General features: G+C 30.1%; 1 protein-coding gene across 4 annotated transcripts in view; it reads right to left on the bottom strand.

Annotated features, from left to right (window-relative positions):
• Positions 1-7,041: 7,041 nt before the first annotated feature.
• The window catches only part of LOC129916306 (ras-related and estrogen-regulated growth inhibitor-like protein), a 77,255-nt gene continuing 60,820 nt past the window's right edge, over positions 7,042-23,476 (bottom strand). Inside the window, exons 4-7 of one of the 4 annotated variants that reach the window (XM_055996167.1) lie at positions 21,740-21,816; positions 7,653-7,834; positions 7,401-7,590; positions 7,042-7,309 (exon numbers count right to left, since the gene is read on the bottom strand). In XM_055996167.1, the coding sequence (XP_055852142.1) occupies positions 7,214-7,309; positions 7,401-7,590; positions 7,653-7,834; positions 21,740-21,816 (545 nt within the window). In that variant the 3' untranslated portion in view covers positions 7,042-7,213. Of the gene's footprint in view, positions 7,310-7,400; positions 7,591-7,652; positions 7,853-21,739; positions 21,817-23,476 lie in introns of all 4 variants that reach the window. The other 3 variants (XM_055996169.1, XM_055996166.1, XM_055996168.1) reach the window with 3 other exon arrangements.

The following is a 23,476-nucleotide window of genomic DNA, read 5'->3' as shown; positions in this document are numbered from 1 at the left end:
AGCATAAATTCGCGTGCTAGAAACAGGTTAACACCGATCGCCAGCACCACAATCACGCTGGCCCAAAGGTTTTCAATTAATTTAGAGATCATGTTCTGATTATGTTGGTCAAACATGGAATTGAACAAGAAGCCTTACGTTCTTGTTGGTTCTGGTGTGTCGTTCGTTCGGTCGGTCGGTTTGTTGATAAAGCCACTGCCGATATATTCAAAGCTTGAATTTAGTTTGAATGGAGGTCGTCCGTCCTCAGCGACGACGACGACGTTAGCTATATAAGAGCATTGTAACGTCTGTCACGTCTGTCGGTCATCGATGGGGACTTCTTTCCACCCAATTGACCAAATGTTCGTATGGTGGTGGACAGGCAAAGTTTTAGAAGAATTTATTGCCCATTGAGGTTAAATATTGGGAGGGCTGCTGTGATTTGAAGATGGCTCTATGCAAGAGCACTTTACTTCTTAAAAGAACATCAAAAAATGGTACTTTGTGAATAGTAATAGTCAATAAGCTAGGGATGGTTCCGGTTTTTTTGATTCGGTCAACCGGTTTTTTTTGTTTTTTTTTGTTCTCCCGGTTTAAACCGGTTTTTACAAAAAAACCGAAAAACCGAAAAAAAAACCGGAAGGAAAAAAAAACCATTGTGTAGCTTGTAGTTAGTCTACCGTTATGTGTGATATACCAAATGAAAGGTAATTGTATCAGGATGCTCATAAAAGTTTAATAAAATTTCTATCTGCTCTTGGTCAAAAGTTATAACCTGTTGAATTCTAAAATTTTATTTTACCGTTATCTCAAAATTTAGTTTACGAAAATGATTTAAACTACTCACACATATAGTCGTAGTCATATTCTATCATTACTCCATATACTTTATTCCTGTATCTATTGAAGAAAAAAAAATAAAAATAAAAAACGATGAAAATCGGTTAAAAACGGTCAAAAAACGTGTTTTTTAAGAACTTGTTTCTTCCGTTATTTAATCAAAACTCACTTAACGTTTCCAAGTTTGTGCACTGCAATGCATAAGGCCAAAACCTATGTCCTATAAGTTTGAGATTTTTTAAACGCAAAAATTACCCAATAATACCCCTAAAAATGAAGATGTTTTTCAAAAATTCATATATCGAAACGCAGAGTGTTGGAAAAAAGTCCGTATCAGACCCCTAAATTTAGTTTTTCCCTCATCTTTCATCTAGCATCTTTAGAATTGTCAAAAAAAAATTTCTTTTACCCAAAATCATCATTTTGTCATAGCCCCAACACGTGTACAACATTCAAACAAAACGTTATAGCTTAGTTTAAAAAGTTTTTTGAATTTTTTCTTAAATGCAGTTATTCTTAAATTAGTCTCATCTATCTATAGCAACAAAAATCAATTCTCTACGACTTTGCGTTTAGATTTTAGCCCAAATTTCATCTTTCCGTTTTACCCCTGTTTACCCTATTAAATGACGGATTTTTTTAGAAATCCTTCATTTGGATTAAGCTTCAAGTTATTATCTTTCAAATAAGCTATAGAAGATTTTTGTATCTCTAATAGTTTATTTTTAATTTTGAATTGAAATTTTTTGCCGCACTGCGAAAGTGCGAGAGTGTAACGTTAGAAAATGGCGTCACTTTTTTGTGGTGGCTGCCATGGTTCATCGATTTATAAGACGTTATCACGTCAAAAAATCTTTCTCATCGGAGGTTCTGCTAGACTTCTGATGGTAATGTAAAACTAAAACTTACTATTTTTTTTTTACTTACAATTTTGCTAAGAAACTAAAGTTGAACTTTTAATTAACAAGCCTCTGTGGGTAATAATCCTTGTTTTATTTTTGTTCACCATCTCATGATTGTTTCTACTATTTAGAGGTGCATTTCTAACGCCATGCCAAGTCGTAAGTAGTAACCTATGGTGTCGGTAGTCGGTCGGTGTGGCGGCACACCTCTCAAATGGCAAAGTAAAACGTTTCCGTGTATGGAAGTTACAAGACAGCATATTGTATATATATGCAACACCAGGAGTTCGGTGGCTTCTTTAAACCTTTAGCGCTACTGGATTTTTGTAGCGCCCATCAAGATTTAAAATCTCACACTAAACCTTGACACTTCGTATGGCAGTAGCCTAGCTGAAGCCAACATGTAACAGTAGCAAACACACCAGTTTCCAGTAGCAGCACCCATCGCACCTATAGTCTCTCTGTGCTATCTCTAATCAGAAGTCAAACTGACAGCAATTAAATGTAGAGTGCTGTATGTGAACTTGGAAGTTGGAAGGCGCGCTCGTGCACACACGTAGTGTAACCACAGTAGCTAGTTCATTTCACACGACTGCAGCAACAGCAGCATCACTTACTGCTTACTGCTGCTACTGCTTCGGAGTTAGCAGAGATTTCATTAGATATTGCATGTTAGAGGAAAAGCCTGTGTCTGATGTTCTGACAGTTGCACAAACAGCACTCTAGCAAATGATGGACAGTCAGAAAGAAAGACGCGGAAGATTCTGCCCCAAACTGGTCTCAACAGAGAATAATGGGATAATAAATTTGTTTTTTTTTTTTTTTGTAAGCATGTGAAGATCTAGCTAGAGTGTCTTTGGAGGTGATTTAATAATGTTGTTCCTTGGTGTCGAAGAGTTAAAATGCAAATTGATATTTTCTAAAATAAATTGCAAGATGGTTTAAGTTGAGGTATAGAACTTAAAGCGGAAAAAACATATTTTCATTTGAACTTTTGAACTTGTAAGCTACACAGGGTGTCCCTTAATTAATGTTTTAATCGATACAGTGTTGAATGAACATGCAATTATTGTGAAAAGTTCAGTAAAAAGTAAAAACTAAAGAAATGGGAGAGTTCGATTTTTTCATTCACACTTAGTGTTCTCTTGGATTCCTCAGCAAAACCCTGCGTTCCGGCGAGCTTGAACTACTCGTACTCAAAGTAACAGAATTTGTACGTTCTTCAAGAAAAAATATTGCCTGTGCACTGGTTAGATTGGTAGACACTTCTTTTTTGATGAGATACATCGCTGATTTTGACAATGCACCATATAGCAAATATATTCCTTGGGTTTTTTTTTTGAAGTAAAAACTTTTTTAGTATCGTAGTGATTTGAAACAAGATGAAACGAAAACGCGACACGAATTCAACTTGTTATAACTTTTTTGTTTTAATAGATAGATGAATGAAATTTGTACTGTAGATAACTTTACTTTACTTTAACTTTAATACGCATGCTGATAACATATTTGATATATCACACATAACGGTACGTGCTCTACAAGTTACACAATCTTAAATTAAAAAAAAATTTAAAAATACCTCAAAACACCTGTGGAGATCTGTTGGCGATGACCAGCTACCAGTGTAGGAAGTACCGTAATCTCAGTCTGGAAATTCGACATGGTTGACTTTAAAAAATTCTAACTTCTCTTGTAGACATCTTTGAAATAAGATTTATGCATCATAATACAAGGTGAAACAATAAGCTTTCACATGGTATAAAATTTTGTATAGGTTGTTAAACAAAAAAATTGATTTAATAGCATGAGAACATAAAAATAAATGTTTTTTTTTGCTTTTTGGATGAAATTTCATCGAGTTTAAAAAATTCTAGCTCTTTTTGTAGATGTCTCATAGACCTGATCGTTATAATATATATTTTAAGCTAAGACAATAAGCTTTCAGATGGTGTAAAAATTTGTATAGGTTGTCATATAAAAAACATGGATTTGAAGGTGATAGAATAAAAATACATAGATTTTTTCTATTTTTTTTTTTTTTGCAAGAAAAATGATTTCTTAAGGTTTCACTTCTACCACGTGTGAATTGCACACATGATTTTTTTTTTCTTTTTAAAATACATTTAAGAAAAAAAGAACATATACGACACAGTGAACATTCTGTAACCTACACTTTTAATATTTATATGCATTTTATCTAATTAAAGTTTTAAAAAATAATCTTTTAAATAATTAATAACTGTTATATGTCATATTACGTAACTGAAAAATAAATAATGATTATAGGATGTCCCACAGTCATGAAAACACAGACGAAAGCTATAAGTTCCTTAGGTAATTCTACTTCGAAAAACTTATGAAGTAATATTTTATTTCTCGAAAAATAACGATTTTATTTTCTTGATATATGTCTTGTTTTTTTTTTTTTTTTAAGCACCATTTTTTATAATATTTAAAAACTAAATACTATTTTTAATCAAACAAGAAAAAATGATAAAACCATTTAAACTTGTCTCAATACTGTTTTTTTTTAATTTTGAAGGATTTAAATCGTTTTTGAATGTTTTTTTGTTCCTCTTTTTTAACTTGCGATATAGGTACTATAGGGCAAGTTTAGGATTCGTAAAAAAAATCGAACTCGAGATAACAATTTTAGATGACATTACGAGAATGCCAAAAAAGTTGGTCCGGCAATTCTGTCTGTCTGTCTGTCTGTCCGTCTGTAAGTACCTCGAGCTGCAGCCTAAACTAATGGAGCGATTTTCTTTAAACTTGGTAGTTAGCAGTTTTTGGTGATTCCCTAGAGGAGAAATTGAATTTTTTTTTTATGACCAAAACTAACGGTACCTGCCATATAACGGAAATAGAAAAGTAAATTTTTTTCGAAAACGGCTCTAACGATTTTGATTAAAATTTTTGTGTATAGTATCACACATAAGATACAACTTTTGAAATAAAAAAAATATTTTTTGTACCGTTATTAACGGTACCTGTCATAGAACGGTTTTTTTGATTTATGAATATCTCGTACAAGACTAACCCGATTTTAACTAAAATTTTTATACAAAAGCGTTCAAGTAAAGGTAATATTAAAATTTTGGAAAATTTCCAAAAAACACATTTTTGGATTTTTAAGAAATATTTGAAAATTTTTTTTTGAAAAATCAATTTTTTGAAAACGGGTTTGTGAAAAATTTTTTAAATTTCGTTTTTATGTGTAAATTAATTATTTCTTCATAATGGCATACCAACTTTTTTTTTGAAAAATGTTAGAAAATTTTTATATCCAAATAAAAAATTATTTTTTTAAAAAACGGCTCTAACGATGTTGGAAAATTTTTTTCTACAAATTCCTTTCTATACAAGACATAACCTGGCATACTTGTTTTTTTTTTTTTGTAAAAGATTATTTAAAACGGTGTTTATTTAATTATAAAAAAAGATTTTATTTTAATTTTCCCAAATATTCTTGAATAAAAAGCTGTAACATTAAAGTCACTTTAAGCATAAGAGCAAGTTCGTGCGACCCCAGTCGTGCAATTTATTTTTTTTAATTTGGATATTATTTTATACAAAAAAATGCATTATTAGATGTGTAAGTTTTCCACTTTGTTTTTTGACAAAAAAAAATCGTTAAATTGTTGTGCTTGATTAAAAAATTGACATTTTTTGAAGAACATGGAAAATATGACTTATACCCAGAGGCGTTCGTTGAGTTGCAGGGGCCCCAGAACAAGACTAAATTTTGGGGCCCCTTTGATATTGATTAAAAAAAAAAAAAAAAAACCTACGTATACGCCATACTTTTTTTTTTAACCCTGATGTATCTATTTTTTGTTGATCGCCAAGATTATTGAAGTAATATTTTTTGGGGCCCTAAAATAATATAATGCATTATGTGTTACGCCTTAAAATTAATTTGTTTCTCTTCTGTCTTGTATCTGTATTGATTCATGTCAAATTTCTTTTATATTTGCTTCGTTACTTTTCCTATAATAAATTTAATTCTCTACATTGTATCCAGTCGGGGCCCTGGCATGAGTCCGGGGCCTCGGAGCACCACCCCGCTTACCCCAATGGTGTGTATGCCCCTGCTTATTTTTTAAACTCATAGATGGTAAGGGTGGTCCAACAATTTTTTTTTTTATGATTTTTATGAAAATTTGTGTGCACATTGGGTAAGCCTGAGAATCGTCCATTTGAAATTTGTGCATTATTTTGAACTTTGAGAAGCTTTTTCTCAGGAGCCAAAGGAATTATTTGATATAAACAATTTTATTTTTTATTTTCTTGGAACGATTTTTATGTTATTTTGTGTGCATATCAGGTTGATCGAAAAATCGGTCAACATCGATTTTTCATACGATTTTTCACTAAATCGTTCACTCAAATTATATGGACAAGTGCTAAAAAGCTTTCGTTTCCTTTCATGTTAAAATGCATTTAATTGTTTTTTTTTGTGATTTCATGTTGGTAAACAAGTCAATTAAAAATCTGAGCACACTCTATTGCTATTAAAAAAATAAACTTCATAATCAGAAGCTGCAAATGAAACTCAAAAAAATACTACGCTTTGGCTTTTCTTTATTCCTTTGGTTTTAATGTATGCCTTATTTGAACAAATACTTACTGTACGTCGTCGTGGTACAAATTTTCTTATCTTGGATATTCAACGATTTTTACAATTTTTTATATGTAGGTAATTAAACTACATTATACGATGAAAACAACATATACCAAAAACAGTTATTTAAACCATCGCTGTCCTACATGAACGAGGTTTTTCAGCAGCGTTTTCAGCTTTAAGATGGATAACGACTTTTTTCTACGTCTTTGATTTCTCCTTAGATTTCTGTACAAATTTTTAAATAAAAGATTGATCAATTCCTTTTTTTTTTTAATTAAAATATTTTATTATATATTTATTTAAAATAAAATTTATTTTATTTATACGCATTTAGGAAAACATAATATAAAATGATATTGCTTATATACAAGTAAAAATATAATGAATAACTACAAATACAAAAATATACTTATTTTAAAGTTTATTGAAAATGATTTCAACTAAAATTAAACTTTATTCAATCTTTAATCCTAAATCTTATAATATACCTAATAAAAGTTCATAATAGGAATGTAAAATTCAATACTGTCAAATGAATATATTTTCTCAAATATTTTGTATTTAAATTTAATTTAATTAATTCTAAAAAAAAAAAAAAAAACATTTACAAAAATAAATAAATTTAATTTTTTTTTTACAAAAATTGTAAATAATGTTCAAAAAACCTCTTTAAACTTATTAAAAAAAAAAAAAAACTTAAAAAATATGGCATTGATGGTTTGTCTTTATAAAATGAAGTCGATATTTAAAATACAATAAAACTTAAAATATAAATGGAACTTTTTAAAATGCTGTGTTATTATAAAACTCAAAATCTCATTATTTCTGAATTTTATTTTAAACTTAATTTTATATTAATTTATATACTAAGAGATGGACGTTTTCTTTTGTCTTTGCTGTTTTTACCAAAAATATTGCCTAAAACCTGAAAGACAAAATCAGAATGACGAAAATACTAAACAAGATCAAAAGAGAATTGAAAAAAATTAAAAAAAACAAAATTGTAAATTACAAAATTTGCAAGATTGGGTCAAGTTCAAACTTACTTTGGACACACTATTCACTCCGAGTTTTCGTCTCATCGGTAGGGATTTCAGCAATTGAATGGACCTAGCTTCACGTAACATGGATTGAAAAGCCAACGATACCCCGGCAAAACTCTCAGCAGCTGACACTTCATAGAATTGACAGGAATACTTTAGTGATAGCTCGTGTCCATCGTTAACAGAAATTTTTCTAAAAAAAACATAAAGTCTTAAAAAAAACACCCTTTGAAAGCCTTGAGGTTAAAAACTTACCTGGCATGATCTAAATCTCGTTTATTTCCCAGCAGCAGGGTAGTATAATAGGATGGCAATTTGAGCTTGGCAAGTTGTTCTAAGCAGCCTTCGGCATTGGAAAAACTCGGCTTGTCGCAAATTGAATAAACTATAACGAACGCATCCCCCCACCGGATGTGTTCGTAAAGGCAGGTCGCTTGCTTTAAGTAAACCAAAAACTGAAAAAATTAAATCAAAAATTGTCGTCAACTTAACTTAAACATAATGAGGGGGTGTTTTGTTTTTTTTTTAGGAAGGATGGGGATTACATTCAAAGGTCTTGACCACCACACTAACTTCGCTGCCTACCTAACATCCATATACAAAGTAATAATATTTGTGCGAATAATTTGTGGTTAGGTTTGTTTGTCATTAATGTCAGTTGGGTTTTTGTGCTGATCGAATTACGAGCGGTGCACAACCGCAAAGACAACGTCTTGAGAGTTGGCGAACATAAATTTAGCACACACAGCATCGCAAAGATTGTATAGGAAACTTATAAGAGTGGAGGGAACGATTGAGCTTCTTTATTGATTTGTTTTCGCAAAGCAGTTCAAGGTTCGCGTGTTGTCTCGCAAATAATGTGATTTTATTTTGGTTTTTTTTTTTTTTTTTTTTTTTCTTGTTTTTGTTTTATTTGAATCGACTGTGATATTGGTGGTTTAAATTGGCTAGCAGGCACACAGCTAACAACAAGTCGATTAAGACACACTCTGTTGTACGCTCTGTGGAACTATTGCTGTCATCGTATGGTTGCACGAACCATATTGAATTTCATTGGTGCGCTCCAAATAATCGTACAACATAATGCGTTTTGTACTTGGACCTGGTTTTGTATATATAGTAGTTTTATTTTTCATGCTAATTTGTTATTTTTACACCAAAACAAAAGTTTTGTTATAAAATTAGATCGAAAATTGAGATGCTTCAAGAGTGGAGTTGGTGGTTTTTGAAGGGGGTAGTAATACGTGTTAAGAGTTGAAGCAAATTAAGAAGTTAGTCAAAATTAAATGAGGAAAAATTCAAAATTTTTATAAAAGGAAAAGATTTAGAATATTTTCTGAACAAAAAAGAAGTTTTTGAGGAACGCTCCATTGATCGATAAAGTCCAAAATTATTAGTTACACAGTTAGTTATTGAGAATTGGAAACAACAACAAGAAGTATAAGAATTATAGATTTAGTGGCAGTGAATGCATACGAATTTTATTCGAAGTTCCCAAAAATGGAATGTCGTGAAATCGGAAAGAGCAGGATTCAATAGAGGTTTTTAAGGCTTCCATTGGAACAAAAAAAGAGGTTGTCTGTAAAGCCGGTTTACGGACAATGATTTTACGTGATAACGTCGTCAGAAAACAGGTTGTGTGCTTTTGTTTAAAATGAGTCAATTAAAGCGTTTACTTTTTTCAAACAATCATAATTTACAAGAAAAATCTAAAAAAAAAATACCTTTTTTTATTTTCTCATTATATTAATTTTTTTTTATTTTAAAAGCTTACAAAAAAAAGTATGCAATTTAAAAGCCAAGTATTTTTTCTTAAGAATAAAACCATTTTTAAATTTTTACAATGCGCAAAAAGTATAAAAATAATTTATTGGAAACAATCATTTTCATCAAAAAAAGCAAAGAAAACATGAATTTTTATCTTCTCACGTCATTAATTCCATTTTTTTTCCCTAACAACCTATAAAAAGTTATATACCATCTGAAAGCTTATTGTCTTAGCTCAAAATATTATATATATCGATCAGGTCTATGGGATATCTACAAAAAGAGCTAGAATTTTTTGAACTCGATCAAATTTCATTAAAAAAAGCAAAAAAAAACATTTATTTTTATGTTCTCAGGCTATGTAATAAATTTTTTTGTTTGACAACCTATAATTTATTATTTCACCTTTCATATGACGTATCAATCTCATTTCAAAGATGCCTAAAAGAGAAGTTAGAATTTTTTAAAGCCAACCATGTCTACATTTCAAATTGAGAATACGGTACTTACCACACTGGTGGCTGTTCAGGGGGCAACAGATCTCCACAGGTGTTTTGAGGTTTTTCGCAAGTTTCTTGATTTAACATTGTGTAGCTTGTAGTTAGTCTACAGTTATGTGTGATATACCAAATTGAAGGTAATTGTATCAGGATGCTCATAAAAGTTTAATAAAATTTCTATCTGCTCTTTGTCAAAAGTTATAACCTGTTGAATTCTAAAATTTTATTTTACCGTTATCTCAAAATTGTGTTTACGAAAATGATTAAAACTTCGCACACATTTAGTCATGGTCATGGTCTATCATTACTCCATATATACTTTATTCCTCTATCTATTAAAGAAAAAAGATAAAAATAAAAAACGATGAAAATCGGTTAAAAAAGGGTCAAAAAACGTGTTTTTTTAAAACTTGTTTCTTCCGTTATTCAGTCAAAACTCACTAAACGTATGGCCAAAACCTACATGTCTTATAAGTTTGAGATTTTTTGAACGCTCCAAAAGAAAAGCTAAAAATCAAAAACTACCCAAAAATACCCCTAAAAAACAAGATGTTTTTCAAAAATTCATATTTCGAAACGCAGAGTGTTTTAAAAAAATTGCTTAGTTCCAAATTTTTTAGAAATTTTTCTTAGATGCAGTTATTCTTAAATTAGTCTCATCTATCTATAGCAACAAAAACCAACTCTCTACAACTTCGCGTTTAGATTTTAGCCCAAATTTCATCTTTCCGTTTTACCCCTGTTTACCCTATTAAATGACGGAATTTCTAAAAATCCTTCATTTGGATTAAGCTTTAGGCTATTATCTTTCAAATAAGCTATAGAAGATTTTTGTATCTCTAATAGTTTATTTTTTTTTGAAATTTTTGCCGCACTGCGAAAGTGCGAGAGTGGAACGGGAGAAAATGGCGTCACTTTTTTGTGGTGGCTGCCATGGTTCATCGATTAATAAGACGTTATCACGTCAAAAAATCAAAGAAAAAATTAAATAAAGTTGGTACACTGAGAGAAAAAACAATTTAAAATCAACGAAAACCACGTTGATTCAAATATTTTTCGGATTGATTTTGCGTTGAAGACGAACGAAAGTGCTATCTTACTGTTAGAAATAAGGGTGATAAAATGCAACAAAAGCTGAAGTCCGACAGAAAAATAAAATTTTCTTACGTTGTTCCAAATTTAATTTTAAGATGTTTAATGTTAGTTTTTTCCACATTAAATCAACATTGAACATTTAACATTTTATGTTGCGTTTTTTCCCTCAGTGTACTTCAGCTTCTACATAAATCACGTAATGTTGTGTATGATAATACCAAATGAGAGGTTATATTATCGACTTGTGAAATAAAGTAAAGTACATTTTTTAAGTGCTCTATGTAAAAAGATATTACGATTACCATTTACGATCATTTTTTAGCATTATCCCAGAGAAATCTAACTACGAATAAAGTGTGCACAGATATATACCTGTCCATTTTCTATCTTCCCTAAGAATTTCATCTATCTATCTATCAAAATAAAAAAGATATGCATAAATTAAAAAAAAACGGTTTAAAACGGTAAAAAATTTGGGACAAAAAAATTGTTTTTTCCCTTTTTTCGTTAAAAAATCATTTCAGGAATCCAATTTTTTCCACAAATACGTTCAATTTCATTAATAAGTCCTATGTTTGAGATTTTTTGCGAGCTTTCAATATTTCCTTTAAATAAAAAACCATTTTGCATATTTTGAAAATTAGTTTTTGGGTTCAAAATTCATTCAATTACCTATGCAATAAATCGCAAGATATATGCAAAAAAAAGTGTTTCTCTTCAAAATGGTAATTTTTCGTCTCAAAAATTCAGTCGCTCAAGGAATTAGTTCATACAGCTCATTTGCTAATTTTTTGGGGAGATTATTTATACAGAAAAGTTTATATTTTGAGCTAAGGTAACGGTAAAAAATGACACACAAAAAGATTTTATCACATAGGTAATTTTTCTACATTCTTTTCGCATGGAATGATTAGTAGGAAAGTAATTTTATAATAAAGTGAAGGACGCACTCGTAAAAATGTGACATTATCCCATTTTAATTCCAAATTTTTTGTGAGAAACCATCTACTTTGCACTAATCACAACATCAGACATTGAAAAACATTTAATAAAAAGGTTTGAGAAATTTCATTACATTTTCCTTTAAATAGGGCTGCCACGTAACATTTTCAAAAAAAATTTTATCCTTATTTTACTATATTTACTTTTTTCATTTTTTGTATAGTTATTTTCAGGGGCGTACACTAACTTGGGGAAAGAGGGGCGGCGCCCCGGTGCCCCAGACAGACCCCAGGGCCCCCACTGGAGACAATGCAAAGAAGGAAACTGTTAGCATAAATTGATTTACGAAGTAAATTAAAATGTATTTGAATCACTTCGGATACAAGGGAGACTAATTATGTCATTCAGTATAATGCATTGGTAGCCACACAACATAATGTATATTGATTTAAAAAAAAGGTTATCCCAGGGGCCCCAAAAAAATAAACTGCCTTTTTAAAAGAAAAATTATAATTTTATCTTAGGGCCCCAAAAAATATTACTTGAAAAATCTTTGCCACCACAAATAATACATTAGGGGCCCCAAAAAAGCAAAAAAAAGCTTTGTTAATGGCATAACAAATATTACTTCAAGTCAATACATTAGGGGCCCCAAAAAAGCAAACAACTTTAGGTCAGGGCCCCAAAATCCTTCATTTCAGGGCTACAAAAAAAAATTAAATTAAAAAAAAATAGTTTTTTTTAAATATTACCTTAGTAGCCCCAAAAAAAATTAGCTTGGGGCTCCAACAATACTATATGTAGGGTCCCAAAAAATAATTTTTAAGGAACCTGATTAGTTGAGAGGCAATCAAATATTAATTTGGGGGTCCCAAAATCTATTACTAAAATTATTCATCAAATTGTTTTGAGGATCCTGAAAAGCTATTACTTCAGTGGTTCAAAACAATCAAATGGAAAATTAAATATCAATTCAGGGGCCCATCAAACATAAATACATCAGGACCCAAAATAAAAACATTACGTTATTGGTGGCATTCCGAATATTACTTCAGAACAGAGGCCCCAATACCTATTAATTTTTGGCTCCAAAAAAATTATATTATATTTTAGGGGCCTTTAAGCACTTAATTTTGAGGCCCCAAAAATTATTTTTCAGGGGTACCAAAAGAAATAAACTATGTTTGATGATGGAAAATCTAATATAAATTTATTACTTCAGAACACTGGCCCCCAGAACTATCAATTCTAAGCTTCAAAAATTTTTATTTTAGGGGAATCTAAATATTTAATTTTAAGGGGCCCAAAATTAATTTTTCAGGGGCCACACACTTAAAAAAAATATTATGTTTGATGATGGAAAATCAAATATGTACATATTACTTCAGAACAGAGGCCCCAAGAACTATCAATTCTAAGCTAAAAATAATTTGATTTTAGGGGTCTCTAAATACAGTAGACTCCGTCTAAGTCGAATTTTCCTCTAAGTCGAACTTTTTCACCACTTTTAATAAACAATTTTGAAAAAAAAAAATATTAAATAAATCCCACTAACTCGAATTTCCCTCTAACTCGAATCGATTTTCGAGTCCCGTGAAACCTATAAACCTAAAAATAAATAAGCCATACAAAAAAATGTATGGCGTATGCATACTTTTTTTTGTATCTAAGGGGCCCCCAAATATCAAAGGGGCCCCAAAATTTAGTCTTGCCCTGGGGCCCCGGCGACTCAACGTACGCCACTGGTTATTATCTGTGTTCCAATTTTGTTTTACCAATTTGAATCTTCATTTAGATCGTTTTGAGATGATTAATTGGCTAACACTGTGTCAAGTTTTTAATATTAAATAAAGAGTCTCCATAAACAACTCCCAAATGCCTCCCACCATAAAAACTCCAAACTAACTGGAAGCTTCTCGATTGGAATTCCAATCATAAACAATAAATTGTTAAAATCAGTTATTAAAATAGTTATTGGATTTATGCTAGCTGCTAATAAAATTCACTTAGCAATTTAAAAATCCCACACACACTTCACAGCCACTGAAAATGCAAAACACCCATTTGTTCTGCAACGATTAGCATAAATATATCCAAGTCAAAATACACATGAATTTATACGTTAAATGTTCGCAGTTAACTCATTTTTATTTATTGCATCTTGTTGCACCTAATGCCAAATTGAGTGAACTATCTCCTCCCGCAACTTGCATTTGCATCGTTATTGTCCACTGCTGTTGTAGCATCATAGCCAGAGAGGTTTTGACCCAATCTTATAGCCCATAGCCAAAATGAAACTGAAAACTATATGCTTTTTTAGCGGCGACTTTGACAAATGTACCTTAAATTAGCCTCCTTGGCTGAATGTAACCTTTTCAATTATTGATTACTTGTGAATTTGAGATTATTATGCAAATATCATTTGGATTTTAACCATTAGACTCGTGTTGCAGATGCGAAACATCGTCGTTGGAGGTTTTATGGGCATAGTTTGTTGTACGGTACGGATACAACATGTTGGCACATAGTTTTGCAAAATGGGCTGCTTGTTTGTCGTGCTTGTTTTCAAAAGTAGGACATGACTACTTGGTACAACTACAACACGCCAAGCTGGCTGGTTGGCCCCTGTGTCGAATTCATATATCTACCATTTGTTTGTAAACAAAACAGGGAGCATTAAAATGCCTAGAATTACGCAAAATTTTGTTGACGATGTCATAATTCATGCGATAACCGCAAGGGACAACTAGAGATGTGACGGTGTTGATAGACGATTATGGTCTTCATTGTTGCAAAGGTGAATTTCACCAGCATAAAAATAAAAAAATATTTGAATAAAGCCGTTTTCGAGAAAAATGAAATATTAGGGTTATTCTTTTCGTTTTTTTTTTTTTTGAAGTGAAAACTTCTTTAGTATCGTAGTGATTTGAAACAAGATGAAATGAAAACGCGACACGACTTCAACTTGTTATAACTTTTTTGTTTTAATAGATAGATAAATGAAATTTGTACTGTAGATAGGTAATTAAATAAATTATAATTGTACAAAATTTCAATTAATTTCATATTCAAAATTCGGAGATAACGGTAAAAAGATGTTCTTTTCCAACACACGTTATATCTTTTGATTTAGTGCACATACAAATTTGGTTTAACTCTAGATATATCACATAACGTTACGTGGTCTACAAGTTACACAATCTTAAATTGAAAAAAATTTAAAAATACCTCAAAACACCTGTGGAGATCTGTTGGCGATGACCAGCTACCAGTGTAGGAAGTACCGTAATCTCAGTCTGGAAATTCGACATGGTTGACTTTAAAAAATTCTAACTTCTCTTGTAGACATCTTTGAAATAAGATTTATGCATCATAATACAAGGTGAAACAATAAGCTTTCACATGGTATAAAATTTTGTATAGGTTGTCAAACAAAAAAATTGATTTAATAGCATGAGAACATAAAAATAAACGTTTTTTTTTTTGCTTTTTGGATGAAATTTCATCGAGTTTAAAAAATTTTAGCTCTTTTTGTAGATGTCTCATACATCTGATCGATATATATATTTTGAGCTAAGACAATAAGCTTTCAGATTGTGTAAAAATTTGTATAGGTTGTTAGGGAAAAAAATGGATTTAATAGTGTGAGAAGATAAAAATACGTGTTTTTTCGCTTTTTTTGATGGAAATTGATCGAGTTCAAAAAATTCTAGCTCTTTTTGTAGATGTCTCATAGACTTGATCGATATATATATTTTGAGCTAAGACAATAAGCTTTCAGATTGTGTAAAAATTTGTATAGGTTGTTAGAGAAAAAATGCATTTAATAGCGTGAGAAGGCAAAAATACGTGTTTTTTCGCTTTTTTTGATGGAAATTGATCGAGTTCAATAAATTCTAGCTCTTTTTGTAGATGTCTCATATACCTGATCGATATACATAAATATTTTGAGCTTAGACAATAAGCTTTCAGATAATATAAAATTTATATATAGGTTGTCATATAAAAAACATGGATTTGAAGGTGATAGAATGAAAATAGGTAGATTTTTTCTATTTTTTTTTGCAAGAAAAATGATTTTTTAAGGTTTCACTTCTACCACGTGTGAATTGCACACATGATTTTTTTTTTTTTTTCGTTTTTCTTTTGAAATTCTACTTTCTTTTTTTTTAATACGTGATTCTCCAATTACTTTGCTGGCGAATTTGATTTGATACTCAATGCATCAAATATTTGATACGCTATGTCTGGTAGAATTCCCTATTATTAAGAATTTCAGCACTTTCGCCGTTCAATTCACAAAACCACTTTCACAATCAGAATTCAACCAATGAAGACGTTTGTTGCAATGCAGTGATGATTGTGGTTAACCTACGCACTTCTCCTAAAGGCTTATTCCACGACTGTCGAAATCAAAATTGTCAGACATTCGCGTTCTGATGGCAGTGAGACTATGTGGATGCAAGTTGCAATGGGTGACCTGAATTCGAGTTACAACTCACTTTTTTTTATTTCAATTCTTGATCTGTATTTTGTGCATGGAAGTAAATTTGCATATATCATTGGTTTTCTGCCTTTGGGGTTCAAGCAAGGGGGAGTAGTAGTTCTGACTGAGTTCGTATTTTTTTTTTTTTGTGTTTCTGTGAATAATTTGTAATTTCTTGGAGTAAGTTATATGCATGTATTATTTTGTACCTCTGCCGGAGGTATTATTCTGAGTTTTGTTAAAGGATAAAGTATTCAAAAACGTGTCTCTGTGAGAAGCTTTGATTTCAATTTTGTTTACCTTGCTTGCACTTCAAGTTATAAGAAAGGAAAATTTGATACGCTCTCGTTTTGTCAGTCATTTTTTTTTTGTTATTTAAGATGAATTGAATTTTTCACTTTGTAAAATACCTACATTTTTCAAAGGAGGGCAGGTGTAACAAAATTATGAAGAGCATTCAGAATCGGTATTTGAAATATTCCTGAATTGAAATATCCGAATTTTGTTAGAAACTGAAATTTCAGAAGTAGGGTCGGTAAGATTGTTTTTTTGTTTTTACTGTTTTTTTTTTTTGTGTTTTTTACATTAAATAAACAACCAATTTAAATGGTCAATTTTTGTTCAAAAACGTTAAAGTTGCTTTAGTATAAAAATTAAGAAAAATTTTCAAAAAAAACGTTTTTGCATTTAAAAAAAAAAAGAAGTTTGAAAATAATTTTTTGTATGAAAACGAGTTTTTACTGAAACTTGATTTTAAAGTGTGGATTATTATTTTCTTTGGAATGGCTTAGTAATTTTTTTTCAATTTTTCTATAAAAAAAAAATATTCTTAGAAAACAGTTCTAACGAGTTTCAATTTTTTTTTTCTAAAATTCTTTGTTATGCAAGAAACCTTCGGAGGTCAAAGCCACTTCAAAATAAATTTTATATTACAAACTTTTTAATTTTTTATTTTTTTAATTTCTAAAAAAAATCTTTTATGAATTAAAAAATAAGGTATAATATTCCAAGCCACTTTTAACAAAATATAAGTCCGTGTGACGTACATTTTAATTTGAAAACGACTAAAAAATGTTTTGATAAGAAAAATGTTACTTTTTAGACAAGATCTAATTTTTAATGAAAAAAAAATTATTTTTTTCGAAAATCATTTTTAACCGTTTTTGCTATAGAATATTTTTTTGTTTTAATTTCTGACTGTCTCGAAAAATGTTAATATCTTTTTTGTTGTAGTGGAGTAACTAAAGCTCAAAAATTGGCAATATTAGGGAACCCGGCCGAACAGCTTAGATTTTGATGATCTTTTTTTTAAACGTCGGTAATTAAAAATACTTTAAAGTCTATAGATTAAAAATTGCCGGTGTTGCCATTTTGATTTCTTAAATTTAATTGAAGATTTTTGTGAACAAAAAAATTTTTTTTTCAAAAATTTTTCTTAAATTTCATAAATTTAATAGAGCCAAAAGATTGTCTAGGCAATTCAAGGAAAAAAAATATATGGGAGTGAGAGACAATCTTCCATCGTTCAAGCGATAGATGCACTTTTCTTATTAATTGACTTCAAACACAAAAAAAAATATTTGAACACAACGGCAACACCTACAATATTAAAATATACATTTTTAAAAAGCTAGAAGCCTAGTCATATTTGTAAAATTAAAATTAAGTTAATTGAATTAAGGGCTTTTGAAAGAATGGTAACTGAAGTCAGATTTTTGAAAAAAAAAAATGTTTGAAAAAATTTTAACATGTCTTTTTTTAAACTTGTTCGTAACATAAAATGCATTTATTTTCAATTTTTTTTGGCCACATTTATAATGATTTGAAATTAACAAAGGAAATGTCAATATGTATTACGGTTTATGAAAAATATTAAAAAGTATTTCATTTTCGAAGAACTTTTTTTAATAAAAGTTTTGAAAAAAAAATTAAATTATTTTTTTTTAATGTTCAACATCAACACAAAAAAATTATTTTTTATTCATTTAATAACTCTTACTGTTGAAAGTTAAAAGCAAAAATTTAAAGTTCTTATTTACCAAAATCTTTGAGAAAATTAATTATTTTTTCAGTTTTTATTAAAAAAAAAACCCATTGAAATTGAAGTAATTTTTAATTTTTTTTTTCAAAAGTGTGATATATATTACCTTTTCTGCTTCGGAATTCAACTGATAGTATTTATGGCCAAAAAATTTTTTAAAATTAATTCACATTTTTTTAGAAAAAGTTTGGAAAAAAGTCATTTTAAATTTTTTTATTAACATTTTTTTTTTTTAATTCTGAGTTTGAGGACCATTTTTTCAAAAACTCTTAATTAAATTTAGTAGATTTAAATTTAAGAGATAAGAATGAGCTGGCTTTTTTCAAAATATTTTTTTTGTGTTTGAAGTCAGAATGTTAGAAAATTGCATTTATCACTTAAACGATGGAAGATTGTCCCTAACTACTTTATATTTTTTTTCCTTAAATTCCCTAGAGAATCTTTTGCCATCATTTGTTTTATGAAATTTAAGCAAAAAAAAAAATGGTTTTGTTGAAAAAAAATTTAATTTTAATTTTAAAAAACAATACGGCAACATCGGCAATTTTTAATCTATAGACTTTAAAGTATTTTTAATTACCTACGTTTGAAAAAAAAAATAGTTAAAATCAGAGTTGTTCGGCCGGGTTCCCTAATAATTTGCTTTAGTTACTCTACTATTGCTCAGATATTCATTTTTAAAGGGAATTATTTTTTTCTTACCCATGATAATTTTTGACTTTGGAGCCGATTTTCTTCGATAAATGTATAATGAAAACATATTCTTTTATAAATTTATTCTTACCAAGAAAACAATAATGAACAAAAAAGGTCAATTAAAAGTTTGCCAGAAAACTCATAGATTTTATGATATTTAGGAAAACCTGCCCAGGTAAATCTTTAAAAACTGTGTTTTTTGCTTTCGTCAAAAATGGGTAAGAATTAAAAATTTATGTTTGCAGTTTAAGTTTATTTCTATTTAAGACCTAGTTACAACAGTTATTTTTTTTTTTTTTTTGATTTTATTGCGAATATTCTAAAAATCAAGACATTACTGAAGTTTCTATCATAAGTATTAACAGAGAAATTAACATCAACATGAGTAAAGGCATACCAAAGCAAGCGTTTTCTTAAATCAAAACTTAAACGGTATCAAATTTGCAGATAGAAAGTTACTGTACTGTTGTATACTTTGTGTACTTTTGCCGATATTCAAAAGAACTCTAGAGAAAAATTCAAGATTATTTTGGATAGCGTTTTCATTTATTGTTTTTTATTTTATTTTAATTATTATTTTTCTTGATCAAAAAATTTAGTTAATAGTTTTTCCATTTTTAATTAAATTTTTTGTGTTTCAAAACTTATTTTCTTGATTTTAATTTAATGTTGAATTTTTTTTTTTTGTTTTGACTTTGACAGAATCCTTGATGATATTTCCTTTTCAGCTGCTTATTAAGCTTTATAGACAAACAAAAAATAATGAAATTAAAAAATATGTTAAAATTTCAAAGTAAAGTCTTAACTACATCAGAACTCAAAGCGAAAAGTGCAAAGCAGTTTTCAAATAATTTTTATTTTTAACTGTCGTACAAATTTGTTTTTGATATTTTTTTTATTTATTTTACTAAAAAACCTTTTTGATATTTTTTTTAAAAGATTTCTGTTTTTTTTTTTTTTTTAATTTTGATCAAAAAAGTAATAGGAGATCAGTGATTTTAGAAGGAAAACAAAACATTCGCCATGTAATAATTTTATAAACCATAACTACCTACTCTTTCATATTTCAACATTTCGGATATCTTACACATAAAACCGTTATAAAAAGGTCAACAAATTTTAAGAATTGTGTGGTTCCTTGTCCGTATCTTTAGCTAACGATCAAATAAATTCTAAATTTTCGAACTGAATAACTTATCGGTGAAATCTAATCCTCCAAAGAGATCAATTTCTCAATCAATTAAATACTTGAAATTCACGAGTTTAACCCAACCTTAATCAGATATTTATTATCTTTGCAGCAACAATTCTAATTTTCATAACTCAAAACTTCTAAAAATGATCATTTGAAAAATCTTAATCCGTTTATAAGGGCACGAAAATTTCCACAGTCTCCGCTCACGATTTCCGCTAATTAAAACATTCATCACTTTGCTGTCAATCGATATCGCACGATACCTTCTTATTCGTCGTACGTCGCGTCGCGTCGGCATGCTTCTCTTAACTGCCTCAGTATAGTGGACTTCTTTCGAAATATCATTTGGCAAAGGAAATATCCGACATGAGACCGGCTTGGCCGATCAAACCAAAACCACGAATAAATGTGGTGGCGCAGTATTTTTAATTGCCCATTTCATTTCCCACTAAATGGCATTCTATAAAAGATTTGCTTCGCGCCAATGTGCAACTGCGCTACAAGCCCACTCGAATCGCGACAATAAGGCTTTATGATGATTGTGCCCGGCCGGCACTATAAGAGTAAAGAAGGGATATAAGGACCTTTTGAACTTGCGTTCCGAAATCTTAAATTCAAAATGCCATGCCGACACATTTTGTGCAAATCGAAGTCAAGTGGCTTAGCGGAGTTATAGACTTGCCGACTTGACTTGGACTGTTACTTTGTAATGCGCCAGCGCGCGAGCGGTCTGATGCAATGACGCACACACGATTTGCCTTTTCCTCTCTAGCTTCTATCAATGAATGTCTGCGAGGGATTGACCAAGTCAAATAGATGGAACTACTGTAGTTTGCTTATAGTAATTTCCATGCAACTTAGATAAATGACTTCAACAAAGCACAAAAAAAGACTGGAACCTCCTTAGAGACTTTGCGGTACGGTTGCATTGTTAATAGAAGTAAAATAAAAAAAAAGGTTCGAAGGCAATTAACGTTATTGGGTCACTGGATTGCGCTTTGCATTCGTGTGATCCAAAGGCTCTCCCAGTTTTGAGATTGTTGCTGGGAGACAGCGCGACATGTGTCCAGACAACAAAGCACTTTTGCCGACCAACACGGAACGTTAAGCGCGACGGACGCTGTGAAACAACAAACTTGAACGAAAAAAAAAATTAGAAGCTGTTTTCTCTCTGGCCATATCCAGTGGCCAAGTGAGGAGGCTGCAATTAATCAGCTTGTAAGAGAGGCTACATTGCTAAAGGCAGACGTTGTTGTCGTTTTCATCGACCGACGACGACGACAGTGGCAATTGGTCATGGGAATGCATTCAACTGTGAAGGTTGTGAAACTGATCGCAGGAATATGGTGGTCATTGAAAATCAAGGTTAGCTCCATTGTTAAATTTACATAAATCTACTCAGCAACTCAACTATACTTAGTAAAATGATTCTTTGAAAAATTTGAAATTTGAGCTGCATCCATTAGGGCGTGAAATTTTCAAGTATAGATCGATTAATATGGTTTAGGATCAGAACAGAAGGATGGTTGACAATGGATGGGGAGGATGGAGGAATTTTATTGATGCAAACGGGAAGTTATTTTTTTCAAGGTTGATGCAAAAATAATAAATTGAACTCACCGCGCATTTCGATGTGTCCATGATTTCCACTTCAGTTGTTACACTGTCAAAAGTTACACTGTGCCGATAGAGAAAATCTGGAAAAAAAATGATCATAATAAATGTTACTGAAGGTTCATAGAAAAGAGAGTTTGTGTAAAGCTTAAATAATACAAACTTTGTTTTCTTTAACATTTTATTAATAAAGTACAAAAACCCACAGCATTGCTGAATGCTGATAATGAAAATTCTGAATATCATTAATTAAAAATAAAAATAGTCTCAGAACAGAACCTTGTGGCACTCCATTATTTAAACTTTAATTTTTTATTTAATCGAAAGCAAGGAAACGTTTAAGCAAACTTAAAAACAGAAAGAGATAAAAAAATCTATTTAAATGCCTTTGAAAAAAAAACTTTGAAAACAAATAAAATAAAATGCACGACTGGGGTCGCACGTACTTGCTCTTATGCTCTTATAAAAAAATGGTGCGAAATTATAATTAAAATTAATTAAAACATTTCCCACAGTGTAATAAAGTACATAAAATCTGTTTTTTATAATTAATAAGACACCGTTTTTAAAGGTTTTGATCACAAAACGAAGTATGCTTTCTTGTAGGAAAAGGACCTTTGAGAAAAAAATTTTGAAAATCGTTAGAGCCGTTTTTTACAAAATTAATTTTTTATATATAAGAATTTTCTAGCATAAAAAAAAATTGGTATGCCATTTTGAAGAAATAATAAATTTACACTGAAAAACAAAATTTCGAAACATTTCAAAAACCCGTTTTTAAAAAATTGATTTTTCAAAACAAAATTTTCAAATATTTTTTTAAAAATCCAAAAATGTATTTTTTGATATTTAAATATTTCGGTTAATTAAACACTTTTGTTTAAAAATTTTCGTTGAAATCGGGTTAGTCTTGTAAAAGATATTTTGAAACGAATAAAACGGTTCTATGGAAGGTACCGTTAGTAAAGTTCCAAAAAATATTTTTTTTAAATCAAAAGTTGGGTCTTGTTTGTAAAATTATACAAATATATTTTTTATCAAAATCGTTAGAGCCGTTTTCGAGTAATTTGGTATAACTTGAAAAAAAAATTGTATGGGAGGTACACTTTCTAAGTGAGATATAAAAAAACAAAAAAACAAAAAAACAAACTTTCAGAATTCTATAAAAATCATCTGTACCAAATTTGTAGAAAATCCGTCCACGCGTTTAGGCTGTGGAAATGTGTACAGATGGACGTACAGACGCACAGACGGAATTGCGAGACCCACTTTTTCGGAATTCTCCATCATCGTAATGTTGGTTTTGATTAAAACCTCAAATTTTTTTTTCGAAACGAAACCTTTTTTTTATGTTAAAATTTCGAAATAGAAGAATTAATGAAAATAAGTAAAAGAGTTGGAAACATAAAGAAATCTTGAGCCACACCAGCATAGTAATTATAGGATTCAGAACTAAATAAATCACCTAATTCTTGTTATTTTACTTTTTCATGTATCGTTAGTATTTTTCGCATTTAAAGTTAAGAATAAACGTTTGCAAGGAACGCACTTTTTGATACATTTTCTTTTATTTTTTTGCAAAATATAAATAATTAACTTTGTATACCTCCGATCTCCATAGCTTCTGATTTTTCCTTAATTTTCTCAGGTTTAATGTAATACTTGTTTTCATAGATAAACTTGCCTTAATTAATTTTTTTTATTGCATAAATTAAAATTGAATTTATTTTCAGTAATCAAGGA

Source organism: Episyrphus balteatus, chromosome 3 (assembly GCF_945859705.1).
Source record: "Episyrphus balteatus chromosome 3, idEpiBalt1.1, whole genome shotgun sequence".
Taxonomy (NCBI): Eukaryota; Metazoa; Arthropoda; class Insecta; order Diptera; family Syrphidae; genus Episyrphus; species Episyrphus balteatus.
Note: the sequence above shows the minus strand (reverse complement) of the source record. Positions and strands in the feature narration are given on the sequence as shown.